The sequence below is a fragment of the Carya illinoinensis genome, chromosome 6 (genome assembly GCF_018687715.1).
Source record: "Carya illinoinensis cultivar Pawnee chromosome 6, C.illinoinensisPawnee_v1, whole genome shotgun sequence".
In the NCBI taxonomy this organism is placed as follows: Eukaryota; Viridiplantae; Streptophyta; class Magnoliopsida; order Fagales; family Juglandaceae; genus Carya; species Carya illinoinensis.
Window position 1 is genome coordinate 35,689,659 of NC_056757.1, and position 21,883 is coordinate 35,711,541.

General features: G+C 38.7%; 2 protein-coding genes and 1 pseudogene across 4 annotated transcripts; 2 read left to right on the top strand and 1 right to left on the bottom strand.

Moving 5' to 3' along the window:
* Positions 1–348: 348 nt before the first annotated feature.
* On the top strand, positions 349–4,680 carry LOC122312362 (heat shock 70 kDa protein, mitochondrial). The gene is made up of 6 exons (XM_043126939.1): positions 349–609; positions 1,643–1,719; positions 1,808–1,886; positions 2,027–2,593; positions 3,046–3,666; positions 3,822–4,680. The coding sequence occupies exons 1-6, from the start codon at positions 532–534 to the stop codon at positions 4,452–4,454; spliced, it is 2,055 nt and encodes a 684-aa protein (XP_042982873.1). The 5' UTR covers positions 349–531; the 3' UTR covers positions 4,455–4,680.
* Positions 4,681–6,340: 1,660 nt separating this feature from the next.
* On the top strand, positions 6,341–16,403 carry LOC122314084 (rDNA transcriptional regulator pol5). Of its 3 annotated transcripts, none has more exons than XM_043129493.1 (10): positions 6,341–6,570; positions 6,697–6,748; positions 7,091–7,671; positions 8,718–8,843; positions 8,931–9,128; positions 9,904–10,131; positions 10,218–11,342; positions 13,335–13,622; positions 13,958–14,504; positions 15,113–16,403. In XM_043129493.1, exons 3-10 carry the CDS (start codon positions 7,126–7,128, stop codon positions 15,964–15,966), a joined length of 3,912 nt encoding a protein of 1,303 aa, XP_042985427.1. In that variant the 5' UTR covers positions 6,341–6,570; positions 6,697–6,748; positions 7,091–7,125; the 3' UTR covers positions 15,967–16,403. The 3 variants fall into 3 exon arrangements, with proteins under 3 accessions (XP_042985427.1, XP_042985428.1, XP_042985426.1); XM_043129494.1 differs by having other exon boundaries at positions 6,697–6,720; XM_043129492.1 differs by having other exon boundaries at positions 6,697–7,671.
* A 234-nt stretch (positions 16,404–16,637) lies between these two features.
* On the bottom strand, positions 16,638–19,067 carry LOC122312821 (annotated as a pseudogene).
* Between the last annotated feature and the right edge of the window lie 2,816 nt (positions 19,068–21,883).

A 21,883-nucleotide genomic window follows, 5' to 3' on the forward strand; every position in this document is an offset into this window, starting at 1 on the left:
AATAAAAATTATATAAACCGGTTTAAATATTACTGTTCAGTTAAACAATTTTGGAAACCGGCTCGAATCATCGCATTAACGTTTCGTTCGTTTAAAATATGATATAAAAATTAAAAATTTGAATAAAATGTTATTAGAATATAATTTTTTATATTATTTTTATTTTAAAATTTTAAAAAATTAATTAATTTAGTATATTTTTTGTAAAAATTTAATAAAACTATAATAATAAAATAAAATGATTTGTAAAAATAGAAAATACTGTGTTTGATCACCCAGCTAGTGAGCTGTATGGTAAGAGTTCTAGTCTTCTGGAAGCTTCGTGCAGCATATATCTTGTCCTAGAACAGTCTCCAAACCCGTCACAGGCGCCTCGTTTCCATCTGCTGCCCCAAATAAAAAGGCAACTACTTTCCCCCCACCATTTGTATCCTCAAACCCCTAAACCCTCCTCCTACCAAAAGCCTCTGTCTCTGTGTTTATCTGTTTTTCACTTGTCGCTGCCTTCCGATCTGTCTAAGGCAACCATTCATGGCAGCAACCGCCGTATTAATCCGCTCGCTACGACGCCGTGACGTCGCCTCCGCACCTCTCTCCGCCTTCCGATCCGTACGTATTATCTTATTCTTATTCTTCTTCTTTTTACCCCTTCAGCGAGATTACTCTCTGCTTCTTTTTTGCTGAACCATTTATTGTTAGTCGTCCTTTTTTTTTTTTATCCGATATGCCCTTTTTGCTTCCTGCCAGAGCTCAGAGAAATTGAATAAATTTAGGGAATTTTCTCTCGAAATATTTAGTTTTTTTCTTGGTTGGTTTTGATCCGAGAAAACATACTTTAGCGGAGCTTAATAAAATTTGTTAACTTTGTAGAGGAGGTGGGGGGTCTTAGCCTAACCGGTTAAAACTAAAACGTAATCGGTTAATAATATCTATTTCTCGGTGTCTTTGTCTCAATATTCTCTCAGATGACGGCTTTTACGCAATGATATACAAGCAGTGTTTTTCTGTAAGAGATTGTGACCGAGTCCGAGGGATGTATTAGGCTCAGTTCGGTTAGGGTTTTAGACTTTTAGTCTTGTGTCCTAAACAGAACTTTTCCTCATCCGACATTGTAAGCTGCGAGGTGGATGGTTCTAACCTAGAAATTTAATTCATTTTGGAAATGCTATCATGTCTCAGTTTAAGTTCAGACTGTTCTCATGATTGATTGGGAACCATGATTAGCTTTAGTTCTCTTGCCATTAACTGTAACATTAGGTGCTCAAGAAATTTTTACCTGAAGGAATTATGATGGAAGGAGGTTTGCACACTTGCCACTGGCGGATTTTAAATGGTGATGGTTTTCTTGATATTCTTTTTGCAATGGAAAAAGAGCTTGAATATTTTTTATTGTTTCAAAAGCACCCATCGTGGTTCTGCATATTTTATTTTTCATGCTCAAGCAAGTTGCTGGACTTATACATAACTTCTGGATAAACTCATATAGCAGACTATTTCCATTAACATGATTCTAAAAATTCATATAAAAGCTCTTGGTGGATACGAGTGACAAGACTTTACAAGGCCACATATAAAACCACTCGATGGCGAGTATGTCATTGGTAAGAAATTACCTTAGTGATGCTTTCTAATGCTTGTGCAGTTCACCAGCAATGCTAAGCCTCTGTGGGCTCCCTCAAAGTTGGGTTACAATTGGGCAAGTTTGACCAGAGCATTCAGGTATAAGGGATTTAAGTTATTTTTGGATTATGTTGGATTCTTTTTTCATTTTCCTTCTTTTTATAATATTTTTAATTTTTCAAAACAGTTCTAAGCCTGCTGCGAGTGATGTTATTGGCATTGACCTGGGAACGACCAATTCATGTGTTGCAGTTATGGAGGGAAAGGTATATACATGAGAAACAGTGTTATCATAATGACTCTGAAGGGATAATTTCTTATTTATCGATCATAATATCATGTTGTTTTCTTTCTGATTCAGTTTGAATTATGTCTGACTCTTTCTAATTTCTGAGAGAAACTGTAGAATCCCAAAGTTATTGAGAACGCCGAGGGGTCTCGAACCACACCATCTGTGGTTGCCTTCACCCCAAAAGGAGAACTACTCGTGGGTACTCCAGCAAAACGTCAGGCTGTGACTAACCCCACGAATACCATCTTTGGAACCAAGCGTTTGATTGGGAGACGATTTGATGATCCTATAACGCAGAAAGAAATGAAGATGGTCCCATACAAGATTGTCAGGGGTCCAAATGGAGATGCATGGGTGGAAGCCAGCGGACAACAGTATTCCCCAAGCCAAGTTGGGGCTTTTGTCCTAGTTAAGATGAAGGAAACTGCGGAATCATATCTTGGAAAGTCAGTTACAAAGGCAGTGATCACTGTTCCGGCTTATTTCAATGATGCTCAGAGACAAGCAACAAAGGATGCCGGCAGAATTGCAGGACTTGATGTACAGAGAATTATCAATGAGCCTACTGCCGCTGCACTTTCCTATGGAATGAACAATAAGGAGGGTCTCATAGCAGTTTTTGATCTTGGTGGTGGAACATTTGATGTTTCCATTTTAGAGATTTCTAATGGTGTTTTTGAGGTAGTTTTTTCTTCTTGCTATTAAAGTAGCCTTTTTTAATTGAGGACGAATAAACGTGCACATTCACACATTATGTTTTAGTTTGCTGTCGGTTGTTGACTGATGATGGGAGAAGGTTGTTGACTGACAATGGGAGAACTTTTTGTTTTATTTTTCCTTTGAATTCTAGTTGGTGGGTGTAGAATTCAAATAAAACGTATTACATTGCATACTTTGGAGGCATTGTTACAGTCTTTTTCTTAATTTCTTTTTAGAATTGGCCAGCCTTCTGTTTGTACAAATGTGAGTTTGCTTCTTGTGAAGAGTGATTCTTCCTACTGGGTGTGACGCCTAGCTTTGGTTGGAGTGATTTCAACATTATTTTTCTATCCTTATTATTAATTGCTGCTGTGCTAAATCTGTACTGCATCACTTTCCTCATCACTTCAAGTCTCAATGACTCTTTTGTCTAGGTGAAAGCAACAAATGGAGACACATTCTTGGGAGGAGAGGATTTTGACAATGCGCTGCTGGAGTATTTGGTGAGTGAGTTTAAGAGAACCGAGGGGATTGATCTTTCCAAGGACAAGCTTGCTTTGCAGAGGCTTCGTGAAGCAGCCGAGAAAGCTAAGATAGAACTCTCATCTACCACCCAAACTGAAATCAACCTGCCCTTCATCACAGCTGATGCATCTGGTGCAAAACATCTGAATATCACACTAACCAGATCGAAATTTGAAAGTTTGGTGAATCACTTGATTGAGAGGACTAGGGCCCCATGTAAGAACTGTTTGAAGGATGCTAGCATAAGTTCCAAGGAGGTAGATGAGGTACTTCTTGTTGGAGGGATGACACGTGTTCCAAAAGTGCAGGAGGTTGTTGCAGAGATCTTCCAAAAGACCCCAAGCAAAGGAGTAAATCCTGATGAGGCAGTTGCCTTGGGAGCTGCTATCCAGGGTGGTATTCTTCGTGGTGATGTCAAAGAATTGCTTCTCCTGGATATCACTCCTTTGTCACTTGGTATTGAGACACTGGGTGGCATCTTCACCAGGCTGATCAACAGAAACACAACCATTCCAACAAAGAAGAGTCAGGTATGTAACTCCTGCTTCACTTGGTTTTGAGAGGCTCAGTTTTGTCTGGTCTTCAATTTGACTCAATCTTTCCCCGTTGCAGATTGTTTTCATACACTTTGCGTTATGTATCTTTTTGTTCTTGAGGTTACTGAATAGCACTTTTACCATTGCAGGTATTTTCCACAGCCGCTGATAACCAGACTCAGGTTGGCATCAAGGTATTGCAAGGTGAGCGTGAAATGGCCTCTGACAACAAGCTTCTTGGAGAGTTTGAGCTTGTGGGCATTCCGCCAGCCCCCAGAGGAATGCCTCAGATTGAAGTCACGTTTGACATTGATGCCAACGGTATTGTGACTGTTTCTGCTAAGGACAAGACCACCGGGAAGGAACAACAGATCACCATCCGTTCATCTGGAGGGCTTTCGGAAGATGAAATTGAAAAGATGGTTAAGGAAGCTGAGTTGCATGCTCAGAGGGATCAAGAAAGAAAAGCTCTGATTGATATCAGAAATAGTGCAGATACCACCATCTACAGCATTGAGAAAAGCTTGGGCGAGTACAAGGATAAGATTCCTGCTGAGGTTGCCAAAGAGATTGAGGATGCAATTGCAGATTTAAGGAAGGCAACGGCTGGGGACAATGCTGAAGAAATTAAGTCGAAGATTGATTTGGCAAACAAAGCTGTCTCGAAGATAGGGCAGCACATGCAAGGTGGGTCTGGTAGTGATGGTTCCTCTGGAGGTTCTCCGGGTGGTGGTGGTGGTGACCAGGCTCCTGAGGCAGACTATGAAGAGGTGAAGAAGTGAGTGTTGAGATTGTAATTTGAATGTAGTTTCTATTCCGTGGGAGTGTCACAAACTAGGCGGATATCTTGAGGTTCGTGCCCTATATAGGGCATAAAAGTTTCCTGCGGTTTTTGTATCTAGATGTATTAGGAAGTCCCTTGCTCCATTTGTATGCTCTCTAATACGTTGTTAACAAAATTTTTGCAGCAGTCGTCCTGTTCGCTTACAGATACGGGTTATTTGATCATGTTTCAGTCCAGAATTTACATGCTTTTTGGTTAATAAATAATTCATCAAAGCCATTAATGCTTCGGAATGTGGGACTCTATCCTCTTGGTTGTTGAAGCTGTTTTGAGTAAAAAGTATTTAGATTTTACCATGACTTACGGTTGTCATTGCTAATTAATATGCATGTGGGGGGGAAAAAATATAGTTTATGAATAAATTCTGAGGGTAAGAATTTGATGACTGTTCTAAATTAAGATGTTGTTTCTTTGTGAAACAATGACTTATGGACCATAAAAGCTTCCTACAGCGGTCTATGCCCCCTTATTCATCTGAAAATTTATTTAAAAAAAAAATCAGTAACTTACCAGAAAGGAAGTTCTTTATTTAAAATAAATAAACAACATATAATAAAAAGCAAGAGTGGTAATACGTGACACGACCTATGAATTCAATACGAACACGATATAAAATTAGTGGATTTGGGTTTGACGTTAACGGATTCAGGTCAAAACAAGTTAATCCGTTAAGACACGATTTATAAACGAGCCAACCTGCTTAATACGAAATCAACTCATTTTGAATTTATTTCAAAATTAAAATTTTATTATTGTTAAGTTGTAATATTGACATCTTTCAGTATGCTTATGTTTTTATTATTGGAATTGTAATTTTAGACCCATGCTCATATTTGTTATTGTATGATTTGTAATATTGATTGTATTATATATTAAAATTTAAAAAACATTGATATATATATATATATATATATATATTTGTAAGATATTGTGGTTATTAATAAATATAGATTTTAATTTTTATGTGAAATTATATTAATTAGGTCCAATAAGTTATGCGTTTTAGTTTAATCTATTTAGATGAAACAAATTGGTTTCAATGAATCGTGTCGTGTTAACATATTTTTAATTAATTATTAAACGAGCGAAAACAAGTAATACAATACAACCAATTATCTAAATAAGTTAGGTTAAGATTTGGAAGTTTGACACGTTTAACTTAACAAATTGGATTTAGATTGACCTATATAATAAAATATTCACAACTTGACGCGATACTAATACGACCTGAAAATACAATTTGCCACCTTAACAAAAAAAGAAAGGCTAGTAAATATAGATGTTTGTAGATTAGAATAAGGTGTTGAGTACATAATTAGTCTCTATATTTCACGATTTCTATTTTTAGCTTCACGAGTTTTTTATTTTTTTTTTTAGTTTTATGTATTCATTTTGATAGTGTTTTATAATTTGTTTAATTTAAGTCTTTTACTAAATATTTGTTAGATTTTCTAACAAAAATATGAGTGACTCGATATCACGTGGCTAAAAAGGGATATATTATTTTTTAAATTATTTAATAACATAAAGTAAAATTTAAAAAGATAGGTTTGCAGAAAGCCTTTCACATGGTAATCAATATTAGGGATGACAATATGTGACACGACTCGTTAACCCGTTAAGACACGATTGCTTAACGGGTCACTAACGGGTCAACCCGTTATAATCCGTTAAAACCCGTTAAAAAAAAGTAAATTTACATCTATACTCTTAAAACTAAAGTTCAAAAAATCAGAAACCCTAACCCAAAAGCAATTTCCCATTTCGCCCCCCCCCCCCCCCCCCCCCCCCCGCGATTTTATTCCCACGGGCAACCATTCCCGAATCCCATTTCCCACGCCGCCCCCACCCACCCCCTGCAGATTTTATTTTCTCTGTTTTAGTGTTTTAGTGTTTTAGCTGTTGCCGGCTGCCTCTCCTCTTCTCAAGCTGTTGCCGGCCGCCCTTCTCTTCGTCTTCAACCTACGCAGCAACGGTCCACGGCCACACCCAGTGGCACACGGCGGCTGGCGCCACGCCCACTTCTCAAGCCCACGGCGGCTGGTTTTCCTTAGGTCCGCTTCTCATTTTCTTGAACCATTTCACTTCACAGTTCACACACGGTTATTTTTGGCTTCGATCTCATTTTCTAGATCCAGTTCATACTTCCCTGCACTTATATTTCATTTTTCTCATTTCAGCCGAATCATTGACTGTGAATCACGGTACGTACCCATAAAACTAGTAGTCAAGGTACGTACTTTTTTGCCCCTTTAGCTTTACTACCATAAGTATGATTCTTATACTACTTAGTCTGTTATACTTTTTCCGGATTCACGATTTGTTATCAACATCTGTATGCTTTATTTTGTGGACATATCCTTTTTCTTAACGAATTAACTGGATAGTGAATAGTAGGATACAAATATGTAGATTTTTCCTATACTTATTATTGTAGTATGGAAGGGGAATGGCGTGGCCTAGTGCTTGTTATTGCTTCATTTATTTTGTTGTTTCGCCTTTTATTATAAAACCTCAGGGTAATTGGAGCTCTTACGCGCTTAGTGGCTGTTTTTCTGATTTACTGTTATGTAGGATAATTATTAAATAAAATAAAGAGTTTGGTCTATATGGGTAGTAAGAAAAGAAACTCCAGCTCTGTGGAGGAGGAGATGGAGGATCATAAAGATACAGTTGTTTCGAATCCTTTGGATAAGAAGAAAATGAAGAAGGATAAGAAAGCAAATGAAGCTTTGTCCATTAAACCCATGGAGAGAAGGAAGAAGAGGAAGGCATTGGATAAAGAGAGACGGCGGTCTGTAGCTTCTGAGAACGAAGAAGAATCCAAAAGGCCCAAACAAATAGATGCAGATCTGGTAGAGGGTGAAGATCGTGCACCAGTGGCACCTTCATCAAATAGTAGCTTGCCCGAGTTTCATATTGGTGTTTTTAAGGACTTAGCATCGATGGATGGTAAAGTAAGGGAAGTGGCTGCTGAAGCAATGGTGAGAGAGCTACAAGAAGTTCAGGAAGTGTACGAGAGGATTGATAATAAGGACATTGTTGAGGGTGGATTGAAATTGGAAGCTGAGAAGGATGATGGCTTGAAAAATTGTGCTCCTTCTTTGAGATATGCTGTGCGCAGGCTTATCCGTGGAGTTTCTTCATCAAGAGAGGTATTTTTAGTTGATTTTTACCTTTTTAATGTTATATATAACCATTGTTTTACTAAGGCACATATACGGCTTCATGTGACTGCACATGCACTTTCTTCTTCCCTGTGCTAAATGTGGGAACCGCTGTTTTAGTTATTTTTCGTAAATGGTGGGATGCATTGTAAATATTTTTCCGCTCAATGGCATCTTAATGACTTACAGATATTAACTGAATGTAGATTATAATGCAAAGAATAGCAAAGCTGCACCTATTTATTGGCATGGTCTTCATTTTGATATGTTAGAGAAGGGAGCTACAACAGGGAGAGATATAAACATTCAGTTGCATGAAATCTTTGGGTTCCAATAACACCCACTAAACTGGAAGCTCCCATTATAAAAGTACATCCCGAGTTTTATACTTTGCAGATGGTGTATAATAATTAATCTCATGAAGTTATGTTTCTTTGTGAGTTCAACCTTGTAAAAAGTAACATCTTTGTTTGAGTTAGAATAAGTTAGTAAACTCTACTAATCAGTTATTGGGCTCAAATGATAAGGCACGTATAATTCTTGAAGTTTGAGAAAATTCATTCTCTTTCTTTGGTTTTCTCAATGTCTCACATTTACCTTGTTTTCACTTAGAAGCTTATAGTTGTAAACTTGTAGTTATTATTTTAATTTTTGGTCACCTATGTTATGTTGCATTCCACATTCCAAATACTGCTGCATTTGTTTTCCTGTCCATTTATGCTTCAAATGATCTATTTAGTCCATGCATAAATGCACTTGAGGATTTCAAAATGTCATTGTCTTATGTTATTCCAAGGTTCATATTTGGTGATTCTCAGGTCTGGGTTTTCAAGCTTTTGTTCACCTGGTTATGTGAAACATTTTCACAGAATATATAAAGAATTGCATAGGTATTTGGGTATATCATTTTTTGTGGTGGTAGAACATTTAGAACGATGTTATTCACTATTTTGACTGGAATGATTTCTTATACAGTTTCTGTTATTCAAATAATCTTAATCAAGTGATAATCTGCTGAAATAACCTTTTTGCAGTGTGCAAGACAAGGATTCGCATTGGGTTTGACTCTTTTAGTTGGCACAATACATAGCATCAAACTGGACTCATTGCTGAAACTTATTGTTGATTTGTTAGAGGTCTCATCCTCGATGAAGGGTCAGGTAGGCTACGTTATTCAAATTGTTTTTTTGATCGAGTTGCTATTCTCTCCGTATGAATTTATATTTCGACTCCTTATGGTGTTGCAGGAAGCTAAGGACTGTCTTTTGGGTCGTTTATTTGCTTATGGTGCTCTTGCCCGATCTGGAAGACTAACTGAAGAGTGGATTGTTGATAAAAATACCACATACATCAAGCAATTCACCAGTACTATTATTTCCCTTGCAACGAAGAAGCGATACTTGCAAGAACCTGTAGTCTCGGTTCTTTTAGACTTAATTGAAAAGGTATTTCTACTTATAAATTAAAAATGGTTGAGGTTGATGAGAATTTCTGGCTTTATTTTTTCTTTATTTTTTGTTCTTTTTGCTAGAAAATGGTGTAATTTCAGCCTGTGGTTGAACATGTCCTTCCAATATACTTGTGACTGTCTAAATGGGTATTCAAAACCCTAATTATAAAAAAAGGGTGTTTAAACCCACAGTAAGTAGATGGTCATGTTTTTATCTCACTAAATAAATAGTCTATGAATTTCACTGGAGTTGATTTCCTCTTGGTCATATGTAAAATACTTCATGAATGAATAGGTTTCTTGTGTTGAGCTTTGTTTAGTTCATTCATTTATTTTCCAAAATAATTTTTTCGCCCTCCTGTCACCCTTTTTTCAACTTCAAGTTGAAAAATATCTATGTTCTTACTGTCACTATGTTTAACATTTCCAATCTAGACCTTCCCTTTCCCTTCCACGTTTTAAATTTTACGGCTGACAAGTGGATTTTGAATGTTGCCAATACATGTTTGTGTTTTGTCTTCCTTGGTTCTGCTGGCATTTTAAACTTGCACGTAATGGCCTCCTTGTTCCAAGTTTATTGAAACATATGTCTGTTGGCTGTCTTTTGAAGTTGATATATTTGATTTTTCAATCTTCCTAGTTGGGGCAAACAGTGGGACACTTGGATGTACTAGCATCTTATGCCTGGCTTTCGTGTTTCCACTGCAGCAGTTTTGCTCTTTTAATTCTTAATAATCCTTTTAGGGATCTGTCTCATGATGAATTTGCAGTTGCCCACTGAAATATTGTTAAATCATGTGCTCGAAGCTCCGGGATTGCATGAGTGGTTTGAAGGATCTGCTGAAGCAGGAAATCCAGATGCATTGCTTCTAGCTTTGAAACTTCGAGAAAATATCTCTGTTGACAGGCCAATATTTGGCAAGCTTTTGCCTGATCCATTTAGCCCAAGCAAACTTTTTTCTGCCAACCATCTTTCCTCTCTTGCAAATTGCTTGAAGGTAGTATTCATAGATGTCTTTCTTGTAGCTAGTAGTGACTTATGGAAGAACTCTAAGGTTATTTGTGTTTGTGTGGAATATGGCAGGAATCCACATTTTGTCAGCCTCGAGTTCACAGCTTGTGGCCTGTTCTCATAAATATTCTTTTACCTGAAATGGTTTTGCAAGGCGACGATGCTGCATCAGTATCAAATTCATTAAAGAAACACAAGAAGAGTCGAAAATGTAGCTCTTCTGAAGAAGAAATTACAAAGAACTTCCAATGTTTCTGTGAAGTTATTATTGAAGGATCCCTTCTCATGTCATCTCATGACCGTAAACACTTGGCATTTGATATTCTCCTTCTTTTGCTCCCTAGGTTGCCTGCTTCTTTTGTCCCATTTGTCCTGTCATACAAATTTGTCCAGTGTCTAATGGATGTACTTTCAACAAAGGATTCTTGGCTTTATAAAGTTGCACAGCATTTTCTTAAGGAATTGTCAGATTGGGTCAGAGATGATGATATCAGAAGAGTTTCTGTTATTATTGGCCTTCAGAAACAAAGCAATGGAAGATTTGACTGCATCACGCGGACAAAAACAGTTAAAGATTTGATGGCTGGGTTCAGAACAGAATCTGGTTGCATGCTATTTATTCAGAATCTAACGAACTTGTTTGTGGATGAAGGTAATGCTTCAGAGGAACCCTCAGATCAGAGTCAAACAACAGATGACAATTCAGAGATAGGTTCAATTGAGGATAAGGATTTGGTCGGGACGGTTGGAAATTCTGATTTTCTGAAAACTTGGGTTGTAGAATCTCTCCCCAGTATTTTTAAATATTTGAAACTGGATCTTGAAGCAAAGTTACGGGTGCAAAAAGAAATTTTGAAATTTCTAGCTGTTCAGGGTTTGTTCACTGCGTCTCTTGGCACAGAAGTGACTTCTTTTGAATTACAAGAGAAATTTAGATGGCCAAAAGCAGCCACATCAAGTGCTCTATGCAGGATGTGTATTGAGCAGCTCCAGTTTTTGTTGGCAAACGCTCAAAAGGGTGAGGGGCCACGAGCTTTGGCCAGTGGCCTTGAGCCCAATGATCTTGGGTCTTACTTCATGCGGTTCCTTAGCACATTGCGCAACATTCCTTCAGTTTCCCTTTTTCGCACTTTGAGTGATAAGGACAAAAACACATTTGAAAAATTGGAAGAAGTGGAGAATAGGCTTTACATAGAGGTAAATTTTCTTTTACAGCCTAAAATTTATGTTTTGAAATGTGGTTTTATTTATTTAATTGTACATCTATTGTTGGAGAAATAAATTTTCAGATCCATAATAGGAGAATTCTTACTAGTTATGATTAAGGTTGCTGATCAATGGGTTTGAACGTGTTCAGACTGACAAAATCACCCCTTTTGGTTTTGGAAAATGATCAGCTAAACCACACAGTCAAAAGATGATAACCAAACGGTTTGATGCATCAATTTTGGCCTAGATGTCAATGAGCAATGGCATATTTAAACAAATTAGGTGGAGTGGAGCTGAGCTGGGGTTCAATTTTGAAAGCGTAGGATTGGGCATAGACTGATTTGGAAACTTGGATAGGAAATCAGGGGTGGTTGGATGAGAACTTTGAACCACTAACCCCAAGGGGTTGGCCCAAGTAGTGAAGGCCTTGGTCTTGGGGTCTCACTCCCTTTAAGGTCCAAGGTTCAACACCTCATGGGTGCAAACAATCCTTTGGGGCCACACTCCCTTATGAAAAGCCAGCGATTTAACCAGTTCCGTGTAGGGAAACTTCCGAGGGTGCGGTGCACGGCAGGGCAAAATCCAATCCGCTATCGAAGGAAAAGAGACCAGGGGAGCAACATTATCCTCAGACACACTAACCAACTGCATTCCCATTTTTGGACTTTCTTCTACGCAAGGCACCAACAACAAGTCCTGTACCTCCTCATCAACTCCATTGTTTCTTTCCATCCCCATTGGAGCTTCTGGAGTGACAGCAAGTCCCTTCACCTCAGGCGACCCTATACGTGCAACTTCAACGAATCCTTCATCTCCTTTACCATTTTCGGGCAAGGGTGTAATACTGCCTAACGGTTTATCCTATGTTACCTGAGGCAAGTGACATTCCATTACTGCATTCTCTACACCAACACCCGACGTAGACCCTACTTCAAATAACCTAGATTTCCTTTTGACCCGCCACGCTCTCCTGAATCTGGTTATAGGGACATGTTTGAATCCGATCTTCTGTTTTGCTTTTTCTGAATTTAAAGGAATCGGGCATATCTTAGTCTTAACAACCTTGTTGCCTCCAGCTGAAAGCGTGTCTATTTTCGTGGACAAGAAAGCTATTGCTGTCTTCAACTCGACAAGTTGGGTTTCCATATCCTTTAGAGAATTTTGCATCACTTCGAGCTGGTTCTGAGCTTGGGTTTCCAAGCAGAGTTACGTTTGCATGTCAACCTCAGGCAAGTTCTTCCAGAGGTTGACAGGTTGAAGTGAGGATGCGATGGAGTTTTAGGAGGGGATTGTAGTGGGGAAGCGCTGTAACTTGTGAGAATGCAGCATAGTGGCATTGTAGGTGCCACTTGGTTTGGTTTTCCTCGGGAAACAAAACTTTGAAATTGAACACCAAATTTATCTATGATTTACTTAAAAATGAAAAAGATAGCGGGTGCCAGTTTTTCTAATAGACTCTGAACTGCAACTTGGATTCATTGAAAATCAGCCCAAACTGGTTGGTGGGGTGTAGCACAGTTGGTTTTCACTTTTTGCAGTTCTGTGAACACTCCTAATTACAATATCTTTGCTAAGGTGGTTCTCAATCAAAAGATTGGAAAACTTGTGTCTGACCTATGTATACCATGAAATTATTAAAATGAGCATTTTCAATATCTTGGATTTCCTTGGACTATAAATTGGTAAGGTCGATTTTATGATATATTCTTTTTCTCGATAGCTAAGATCCATTCCTTAAAATCTACCTGAATGTGGCCAAGCCCATAAAATAATTGAGCCAAGGTTCAAGTGTTTCTTCCAGCCCATACATGGGTATTACTGGCCTCATCATTTTTGTGAAATCCTTTATGTTTGGATTGGAGTGTGAGATGCAAGCTTTTATTCTCTCTTTTATTTTTCAATAACTCTGACTGTCACTTCATATTTTGTGTGGTTAAACTTGTGGTATGAAAACTCAGATTTTTACATTGATGATTTCAGGAAAGGAATTGTGGACTTAGTGCTGATGCAAATAAAATGCATGCACTGAGGTACCTGCTCATCCAGTTGCTTCTGCAAGTGCTCCTTCGACCCGGAGAATTTTCAGAAGCTGCTTCTGAACTTATTATCTGTTCCAAGAAAGCTTTTGCTGTTTCTGATCTTCTTCCATCCTCTGGAGAAGATGAGATGGATGGTGATGCAACACCTGAGTTGATGGATGTTCTTGTAGATACATTGCTTTCATTGCTTCCACAGTCATCAAACCCCATGCGGACTTCTATCGAGCAGGTGTGTGAGATGAAAGCATGCGTAGTTTCTGGGTTTAAGACCTCTGCTAATCTGAATTTCCCTTAGAACTAAATTGCACCTTATAAATACATTATATTTTTTACCCTCTTCTTAAAATGTGTACCTTTGTCAAACAAAGGTGAAAATGAGGCATTGTTTCCTCAAATTTCCATTATTTTCTGTCCTTGTTACAAACCAAACACTGAAAGAAGAGAACTTAGATATTTTATTTTCGTTTGTTTCCTCTAGCAATGAGCCAAACATGGTGTTGGTGATGGGATTTCAAGGAAAATATTTTTGTGATTATTTATTTGGTATCTATTTCTTGTCTGTAGGTTTTCAGATACTTTTGTGATGGTATTACGGATGATGCACTGTTGCGGATGTTGCGGGCTATCAAGAAAACTTTCAAACAAGCTAGACATCAGGATGCAGAGAGTGAGGATGATGATAGTGATGATGAAAACTTTCTTGGTATTGAAGAAGATGAGGATGATGAAGCTAAGGCTGGTAAAATGGGTGAGAGTGATGAACAGACAGATGATTCTGAGGCTGTTGTTGGGGTTGGGGAAGTTGGCAAAGGAGCTCCTGAAGCTTCCCTTGTTTCTGATGGGGAAAGTGATGAGGATGAAACTTCTGGTGAGTCTAATGGAGGAACAGATAATGCTGTATCTGTGGAAGTTGGGAACGAAGTTCCTGAAGCTTCCGATGACTCTGATGGAGGAATGGATGATGATGCAATGTTTCGGATGGATTCTTATTTAGCCCAGATTTTCAAGGAGCGGAAGAATCAGGCTGAGAGTGATAATGCTCATTCCCAGCTTGTACTATTCAAACTTCGTGTCCTTTCATTGCTTGAAATTTACGTGCATGAAAATCCAGGCAAGTTTTGGTTGTGTATATTTACTGATATACAGAAATTGCCCTACTAGAAATTTATGAGTAGAAATTGAGTCCTTGATTTCATATAGGACTAAGTTGTCTGTCATACAAGAGAAAATGTTCACCGAATGATCTTTGAAGTTTCTTTTTTGGATTTCAATGGGCTTAAATTTCATTCTGGAAGCTCATCCTCCATCATAAATAGTCGGCTTGCCCCAAAATGACCTAGCCCAACATTTCCTTATATTCATTTCTGCATTCTAACTAGGTGTTTTCTCTTGCATACCTTCTTTGTACTCCAGGATACACCTATTCACTTACTAGTATTAATAAAATCTCTTCCACATATAAAAAAAGAAGAAGAAAGAAAGTAAAATTAGCTGTCATTTTGGATCAGTAGGCTGGGAGGATTTAGCGATAGAAAATATAGGACTTGTGGTCCTTGCCTGCAGTGCTGGTATTCAGCAGAGGCAACCTCTGCCTGCAGAGTATTGGTGAAATTGTCACAGATTGGTGTGTTCAGTTACGAATGATCTTATGACATATGGTTGATATACACGATCTGCCTCACTTCCTGAATTTTTTTTGTGATTGTTTTTATTTCACAGGTAAGCCACAGGTTCTAACAGTGTATTCAAACCTAGCTCAAGCATTTGTTAACCCACAAATTGCTGAAGGTTCTGAACAGCTTGGACAGCGTATATGGGGGATTCTGCAAAAGAAGATTCTTAAAGCAAAAGATTATCCAAAGGGGGAAGCTTTGCAGCTATCTACTCTTGAATCTTTGTTAGAAAAGAACTTGAAGTTGGCATCAAAACCATTCAAGAGGAAGAAATCTGCTGCTAACCCGTCGAAGAAGAAGCAATCAGCCTCATGGAACCGATACAAAATGGTTACATCACTTGCTCAAAATTCAACCTTCTGGATTCTGAAGATCATTGATGCAGGAAAGTTCCCAGAGGCTGAACTGCAGAAGGTTTTTGATATTTTCCAGGGTGTTTTGGTGGGATTCTTCGAGAGTAAAAAGTCTCAAATGAAATCTGAATTTTTGAAAGAAATATTTCGAAGAAGGCCGTGGATTGGGCATCATCTCTTTGGCTTCCTATTGGAGAAATGTGGCAGCACAACGTCAGAATTTCGGCGAGTGGAAGCACTAGATTTGGTTGCTGAGATGTTAAAATCTCTGGTTTCCACTGATGAAAGTGGCCAAGATGCATTAAAGAAAATTGTGAAAAACCATCTGCATAAAATCTGTTATCTGGTAAAGGAGTTAGTGACCAACATGCCTGAAAAACAGTCAAGGCGAGCTGAAGTACGGAAGTTTTGTGGCAAGGTCTTTCAGATTATATCGACCCTTAGCTTGGCCAGGTCTTTTCTTAAAAATTTGGACCCAGATGCTCATGCTGCTTGTGAATCTCAACTTGGTGAGAACTTCGTTAATTTGAAAAAACTGGAAAGGTAGCACTATAGAGAGAAGATATAGTGAGAAGGCTTGATTAACTGATTTGTTTGTGTCTGGCACGCTCCTCATTCATCATATCAAGTGGTTGAAAGCGGTATGTTCAGTCATCGATTACGAAAGAAATCTTGTTGCAGTACTCTTATGGTCGCATTTTGGCTTGCTCTGACGTGAGATTCTCTAACCTGGAAGGTTTATATCCGACAGAATCCCGATGTTGGTGGAATTTTGAAGTTTTGTCTGGCATTGAGTTTTTATTTTGTTTGTTGTCTGATTAGTGTTCATATGGGAACAGTTTGATTATTAATCAGAAAACATTAGAATTTCATTTTTGTTTAAACTCCACTTCTTGTTAAAGGATCTTCGGGACATATACTCTCACTTGCTGTCAACTACATTATTTCTTCCCGAAATATTAAACAGATGAGTAATTCTACTTTCTCCTACACCACACACCTGTGGGTGATGTGGCTTTAGTCCTTTTTTTTTCTCCTCCTAAAAGTAAAACGCACGTTTTACCCTTCACGGTGTGAACGAGAAGTTGGGTTTGGATGAGAATCCACGAAAATGGTGGGAACCCGACCGGGAAAGAGGTTTCGAATGTGAATAGAAGATGAGGTTTTGATGGGTCTTCTCACAATCTGTACCTTCAGGACAGCATAGAAACAAAAATATTCATCGAAGTTTCTCTTATAGAATTCATATTTCTCAGCTGGTAAGGCGGATACGTAGGATCAAAATTAAACAAATGGAAATATTTTTGGAAATTATTGAGCTTCGTATCTACCCCATTGGTTTTGGCGTAGTCGCCCATGAGAGCTTGGCGCTTGATCTTGGTGCATGATCTTTCTGACCATCTTCTTCCAATTGGTGATGAGGCGATCGAGCTCTTAAAGTGTCTCGGTGTCGATGACCTCGATATCAAGCTCTATCTCATCCTCATATTGCTTCAAATGTTCGTTTCTCTTTTTTATGATCTGCACTGCCTGCTTCATTTTCTCTGGAGGCAAGCTCTGCAACCCAATTCCCAGCTTATGCTTCTCCTCTAGGTTCATTTCCCTCTTGTTGGGGTTCTTCGCCTTGGGCTTCAGCTGCTTCACTGGCTTTACCGGTGGTGCTTTCATCGAAGATTGCACCATCGGCTGATTCGATGAGCTCACATGGTTTCCCTGCAACGGTTGTGAATGATCTGAAACCTTATCTTTGATATATATCCGCCCCGATCTCTTAGCAAATTGCATCAAATTAGGGTTATTATTATCTACCCCATTGGTTTTGGCGTAGTTGCCCATGAGAGCTTGGCGCTTGATCTTACTGACCATCTTCTTCCAATTGGTGATGAGGCGATCGAGCTCCCAAAGTGTCTCGGTGTCGACGGCCTCGATATCAAGCTCTATCTCATCCTCATCTTGCTTCAAATGCTCGTTTCTCTTTTTTATGATCTGCACCGCCGGCTTCATTTTCTCTGGGGGCAAGCTCTGCAACCCAATTCCCAGCTTATGCTTCTCCTCTAGGCTCATTTCCCTCTTGTTGGGGTCCTTCGCCTTGGGCTTCGGCTGTTTCACTGGCTTTACCGGTGGTGCTTTCATCGAAGACTGCACCATCGGCTGATTCGATGAGCTCACATGGTTTCCCTGCAACGGTTGTGAATGATCCGAAACCTTATCTTCGATATATATCTGCCCCGATCTCTTAGCAAATTGCATCGAATTAGGGTTATTATTATCTACCCCATTGGCTTTGGCGTAGTTGCCCATGAGAGCTTGGCGCTTGATCTTACTGACCATCTTCTTCCAATTGGTGACGAGGCGATCGAGCTCCCAAAAGTGTCTCGATGTCAACGGTCTCGATATCAGGCTCTATCCCATCCCCATCCTGCTTGAAATGCTTGTTTTTCTTCCTTATGATCTGCACCGCCTGCTCCATTTTCTCCAGAGGCAAGTTCTGCAACCCAATTCCCAGCTTGTGCTTCTCCTCTCGGCTCATTTCTCTTTTGTTGAGGTCCTTCGCCTTGGGCTTCGGTTGCTTCATTGGCTTTACCGGCGGTGCTTTTATCGAGGGCTGCATCATCGGCTGATTCAATGAGCTCGCATGGTTTCCTTGCAACGGTTCTGAATGATTCGAAACCTTATCTTCAATATATATCTGCTCTGATCTCTTAGCAAATTGCATCGAATTAGGGTTATTATTATCGCTCGCTTCCAATTCTTCCTCCGCATCGAAGACCCATTTTTCTCCATCTTCTTCATCAGGCCGCTCGATTTGCTCGCCGACAGGGCGAAACAACTCCTCAAACCTGGAAAGTAGTTGCTCAGCCATGGCGTGCACGGTGTGGACCTTGGGATTGTAGGTTAGGGCGTTGGTGAAGGCCAACCTGACATCGGCGGCAAAATCCAACGGAGATCAGTAGAGATTCCTGGCGAGCCTGGACTTAACAGTCCCCAAGTCCATCGGCTGCTTGATTATGTCGTGGTAATCGTGAAGCCCCATGCCGGCCACGTCCACTGGCTCGTTAAATATCCATTCGTTCTTATGCTCTCTCTCATATTCCCGTTCGCATTTGATGAAATCAAATTGGGGTTTGGTTTCTGGATTTTCTTATTCGTGTTTTCTGGCAAGGGCCGCTTCTTGCCCGACAATTTGTTCGATTTCTTCGAAGGTGGCTGCGCATGGGTTTGATCGGGAATTGGGGGGGATTTGAGGCGGTGTCTGAGTTGGCGAATCTGGTTCAGCTCGGCGGCAATACAGGCCTTGAGCTCACCGAGCTGCTTCTTCGAAAAGGATGCAACATTAAAGTTCACGTATTGAAGATTGTTCGATTCAGTACTGGCAGTGGTGTGTCTTAGGTGGGTGATCGATGACGCATCGTCAGAGGCGGCCGATTGGGTCATTGCCGGGGACTCGTCTATGATGATTTTACTGCCAATTGCTGTTATCTCCAACTAGCCGTTCATCCTCTAAAAGAAAGAATAAACGAAAGTATCATAGCAGGCATTAACTCATTGCAAATGACATTTGCTTTCCCAAGCTTATGTGCTTGATCTGATACGCTGAGAATAATTTATTGGTCTAGCAAAACCTACAAGTTCACGCCTAAGAATCATGTTTTTGTTGATATTGACATCCTATAGGAGCATTAACATTGGTTTCATCAAAAGTTAATGCATCTTCAAATTTTAATAAATTTACTTAAAATAAACTTACATTGGATTCATCAAAGGGGTATTTGGGAAGTTTGAGCTACAGTATTTGTTACTTTTCCTTCAAATTTGAATGTCTACTATTCCACCTTCAAACTAATATTTCATTCTAATTTTAATAGACAATGGTTTTATTTTATTATATTCTAAATTAGTTGGGAATCAATTATTAAGTACTAAATTAAACTATTAATGTCCAAATGATTAGTATAATTACAAAATATGAAGAAAAAAAATTAAAAATATTATTTTTAAAAAAATAATATTATATTATTATTTTGATGAATCTAATGGCTAATCCAATGTGAAATTATAAATATGAAGGTTTTGGATTTATGAAAATTTTGTACTTTTCATCAAATTTTGAAGATGAATTTGATGAGTCCAATGCTAGTGCTTTCAGGTACTATTTCATTGATAATTAATGTACATCCAAGAATCCTGTTTTAGTTGATATAGACATCAGTTAAATGCACTCTCAATGGATTATTCATCTTATCCTTTAAAATACATAATCAAAACCTACTTTTTCTATTTTACATACTAAATTTTACAATATACCATACATAATCAAATTCTTTAAATACTATACTTTTTAATATTTTGTGAGACAAAAGTACAAAGAGAGAGAAATTATTGTGAAATGCAAAGTACAAGAAGAGACGCAATAAATAAAACAATGTTTACAATTGTGTATAGTTACTTCCGCATTGAGGCAACACTGTAGATAAATTGAAAATAGAAATGGAATGCATAATCCATTGGATGCACGTTTAAGCCGTTTTCCTTCAAATGTTTTACAAAACCCATTGTGATTTGTGAGTGCTCTAGTTCATTGACTATTGTGGTAGCTAGGTTCCAAATTATCGTTACCATTGCATCTTTCTTTACAAAACTCTTCAACATAAATCAGAAGAAGCCCAAAACAGACTTGATGATCGTAAACTTGATGTTGGATATTTCAGTAAATGCTTTGAACTAGTTACTATTTATAGCAGAAATGCCTTCACAATAACGTAAAATATATGGATATAAACAAGATGTTAGAAGATGAGCAGAAATCATGTGTAATTACAAGCTAGACATCCATGATAAGAAGCTTTATATATCACAAAGAAATCCACATTTTCTGTAGTACAGATGTATATTGTTAGATGATAAATACGAGGGAGGGGTCGAAACAGCACTCGTCTAAGAGGCAACAGCAACATAAAACTGCGAGGCTGCATAATCAAACAGATCTGTGAAAGATAGGAAATATCCGAAAGATGTAACATATTGCACAGAAGCACTTGATAAATTAAGAAAACTAAGAAGCAATTAATGGTTACAGAGCTACTTTATAATAATATTTACCATCCCTCGAGAAAACCTGGTTCTCGCCCAGGTGGTACTGGAGCAACATACTCGGGAGGTGCCATCAATGGAGGTCCCATAACTGGAGGTCCTTGATTAGCACCTGTGCCAAATTTGTATCTTATTCAATGAAATATTCTCTCTTTTGTTTGCTATTTTTGTCAAAGTTTGCCATGTGCACTGCATATTACTGCATCCCCCTAACATGAGAATAGAAATAACAGGTTGCAAAATTGAAAAGACAGAGGAAAAAGGAAAAGAGGAGAGAGATAGGAAGGACGAGAAATAGGATGGAGGTACCTTGAGCAGGCTATGGATAGGCATATTTGAGTTCACTCATCCCTGAAATACAAACCAGAATTACTCGCCAGAGTTACTTAGAGCTTGTTGGAAAATGAAACTTTTCTAGTATTCTAGGCGTTGGACACTTAAATATACATGGACGAGAAGGTAGGAGAATGTGTGTGGAGAGAAAAAGAAAACTCCAAAAGCACAATTCAAAGTAAAATATGGACTCTGCACCGCCAAGATGATATGATGACTGCCTCAGGCACAAAAGAAAAAATCATCTTCAAAGTTTGGAGTATGCTCCTTGCAACTTTCATTTGTTTCGTAGTTTCCATAGGTGCTCTCTTTCCTTACATACATACCTATTCTTATAATCTCGAAAGATGTGCAAAACCTTGATTCTTTGCACAGCTCTAAGTGGCTTAATAGCTCATTACATTCAATAAGTACTATTCAAAGAAATTGTCTATGACCAGTTGAAAACCTTGGGATTGTTTTGAGTTCACTACTCTGTCGGCTAATTATCTTCCACTGTCTTCAGCTTTCAGGTCGATTATGATAAACAAGGACTGCCAATGGGTTTGCAACTAATAGGCCTTCCATGGGGTACGCTGAGAGGTATAAGTTGTTATGATTATGAATGATGGAAATTTGATAGTTTCTAGGGCATGCTGAGAGACACTGACAAATTACGATTCACCAATTTCCTTGAGGTTTCCTTAAGGACTTGCACCACTCTATTGGTTTCAGCGTAAGACTCGATCCCATCTTGTTATTGTGGAAAGTTGAAACAGACATGACACTGAATTTCGCTGAGATTTTTGGTTGGCAATCAGGTTTTCTTGGTTGCCATTTTTCACACCAAAGGTTGCGGTTCAGGGATATCTTAGTCCACATCATGTAAACTTCTAGTTGGGATTCTTCTCTCAATACTCAAATCCTTAGGAGCTGCTCCTACCAGCCAGCATTTGTAACAGAGGGAGAGAAGTCACTTTCAGGTTGGAATAAGCACATGGTGAAGAAAGTCAATGGTGATGGAACAGGGCCAACAGGCATAAATTGGCTTAAGTTGCTCC

What these genes read in the sequence shown, in the direction of transcription:
- LOC122312362 (XM_043126939.1), top strand. Translation starts at nt 532, where the DNA reads ATGGCAGCAACCGCCGTATTAATCCGCTCGCTACGACGCCGTGACGTC. An exon ending in TTGCAGTTATGGAGGGAAAG is followed by an intron (nt 1,887 to 2,026) that starts GTATATACATGA and finishes GAGAAACTGTAG; the next exon opens with AATCCCAAAGTTATTGAGAA. An exon ending in TTTCTAATGGTGTTTTTGAG is followed by an intron (nt 2,594 to 3,045) that starts GTAGTTTTTTCT and finishes TCTTTTGTCTAG; the next exon opens with GTGAAAGCAACAAATGGAGA.
- LOC122314084 (XM_043129492.1), top strand. Translation starts at nt 7,126, where the DNA reads ATGGGTAGTAAGAAAAGAAACTCCAGCTCTGTGGAGGAGGAGATGGAG. An exon ending in CATCCTCGATGAAGGGTCAG is followed by an intron (nt 8,844 to 8,930) that starts GTAGGCTACGTT and finishes ATGGTGTTGCAG; the next exon opens with GAAGCTAAGGACTGTCTTTT. An exon ending in TTACGTGCATGAAAATCCAG is followed by an intron (nt 14,505 to 15,112) that starts GCAAGTTTTGGT and finishes TTTATTTCACAG; the next exon opens with GTAAGCCACAGGTTCTAACA.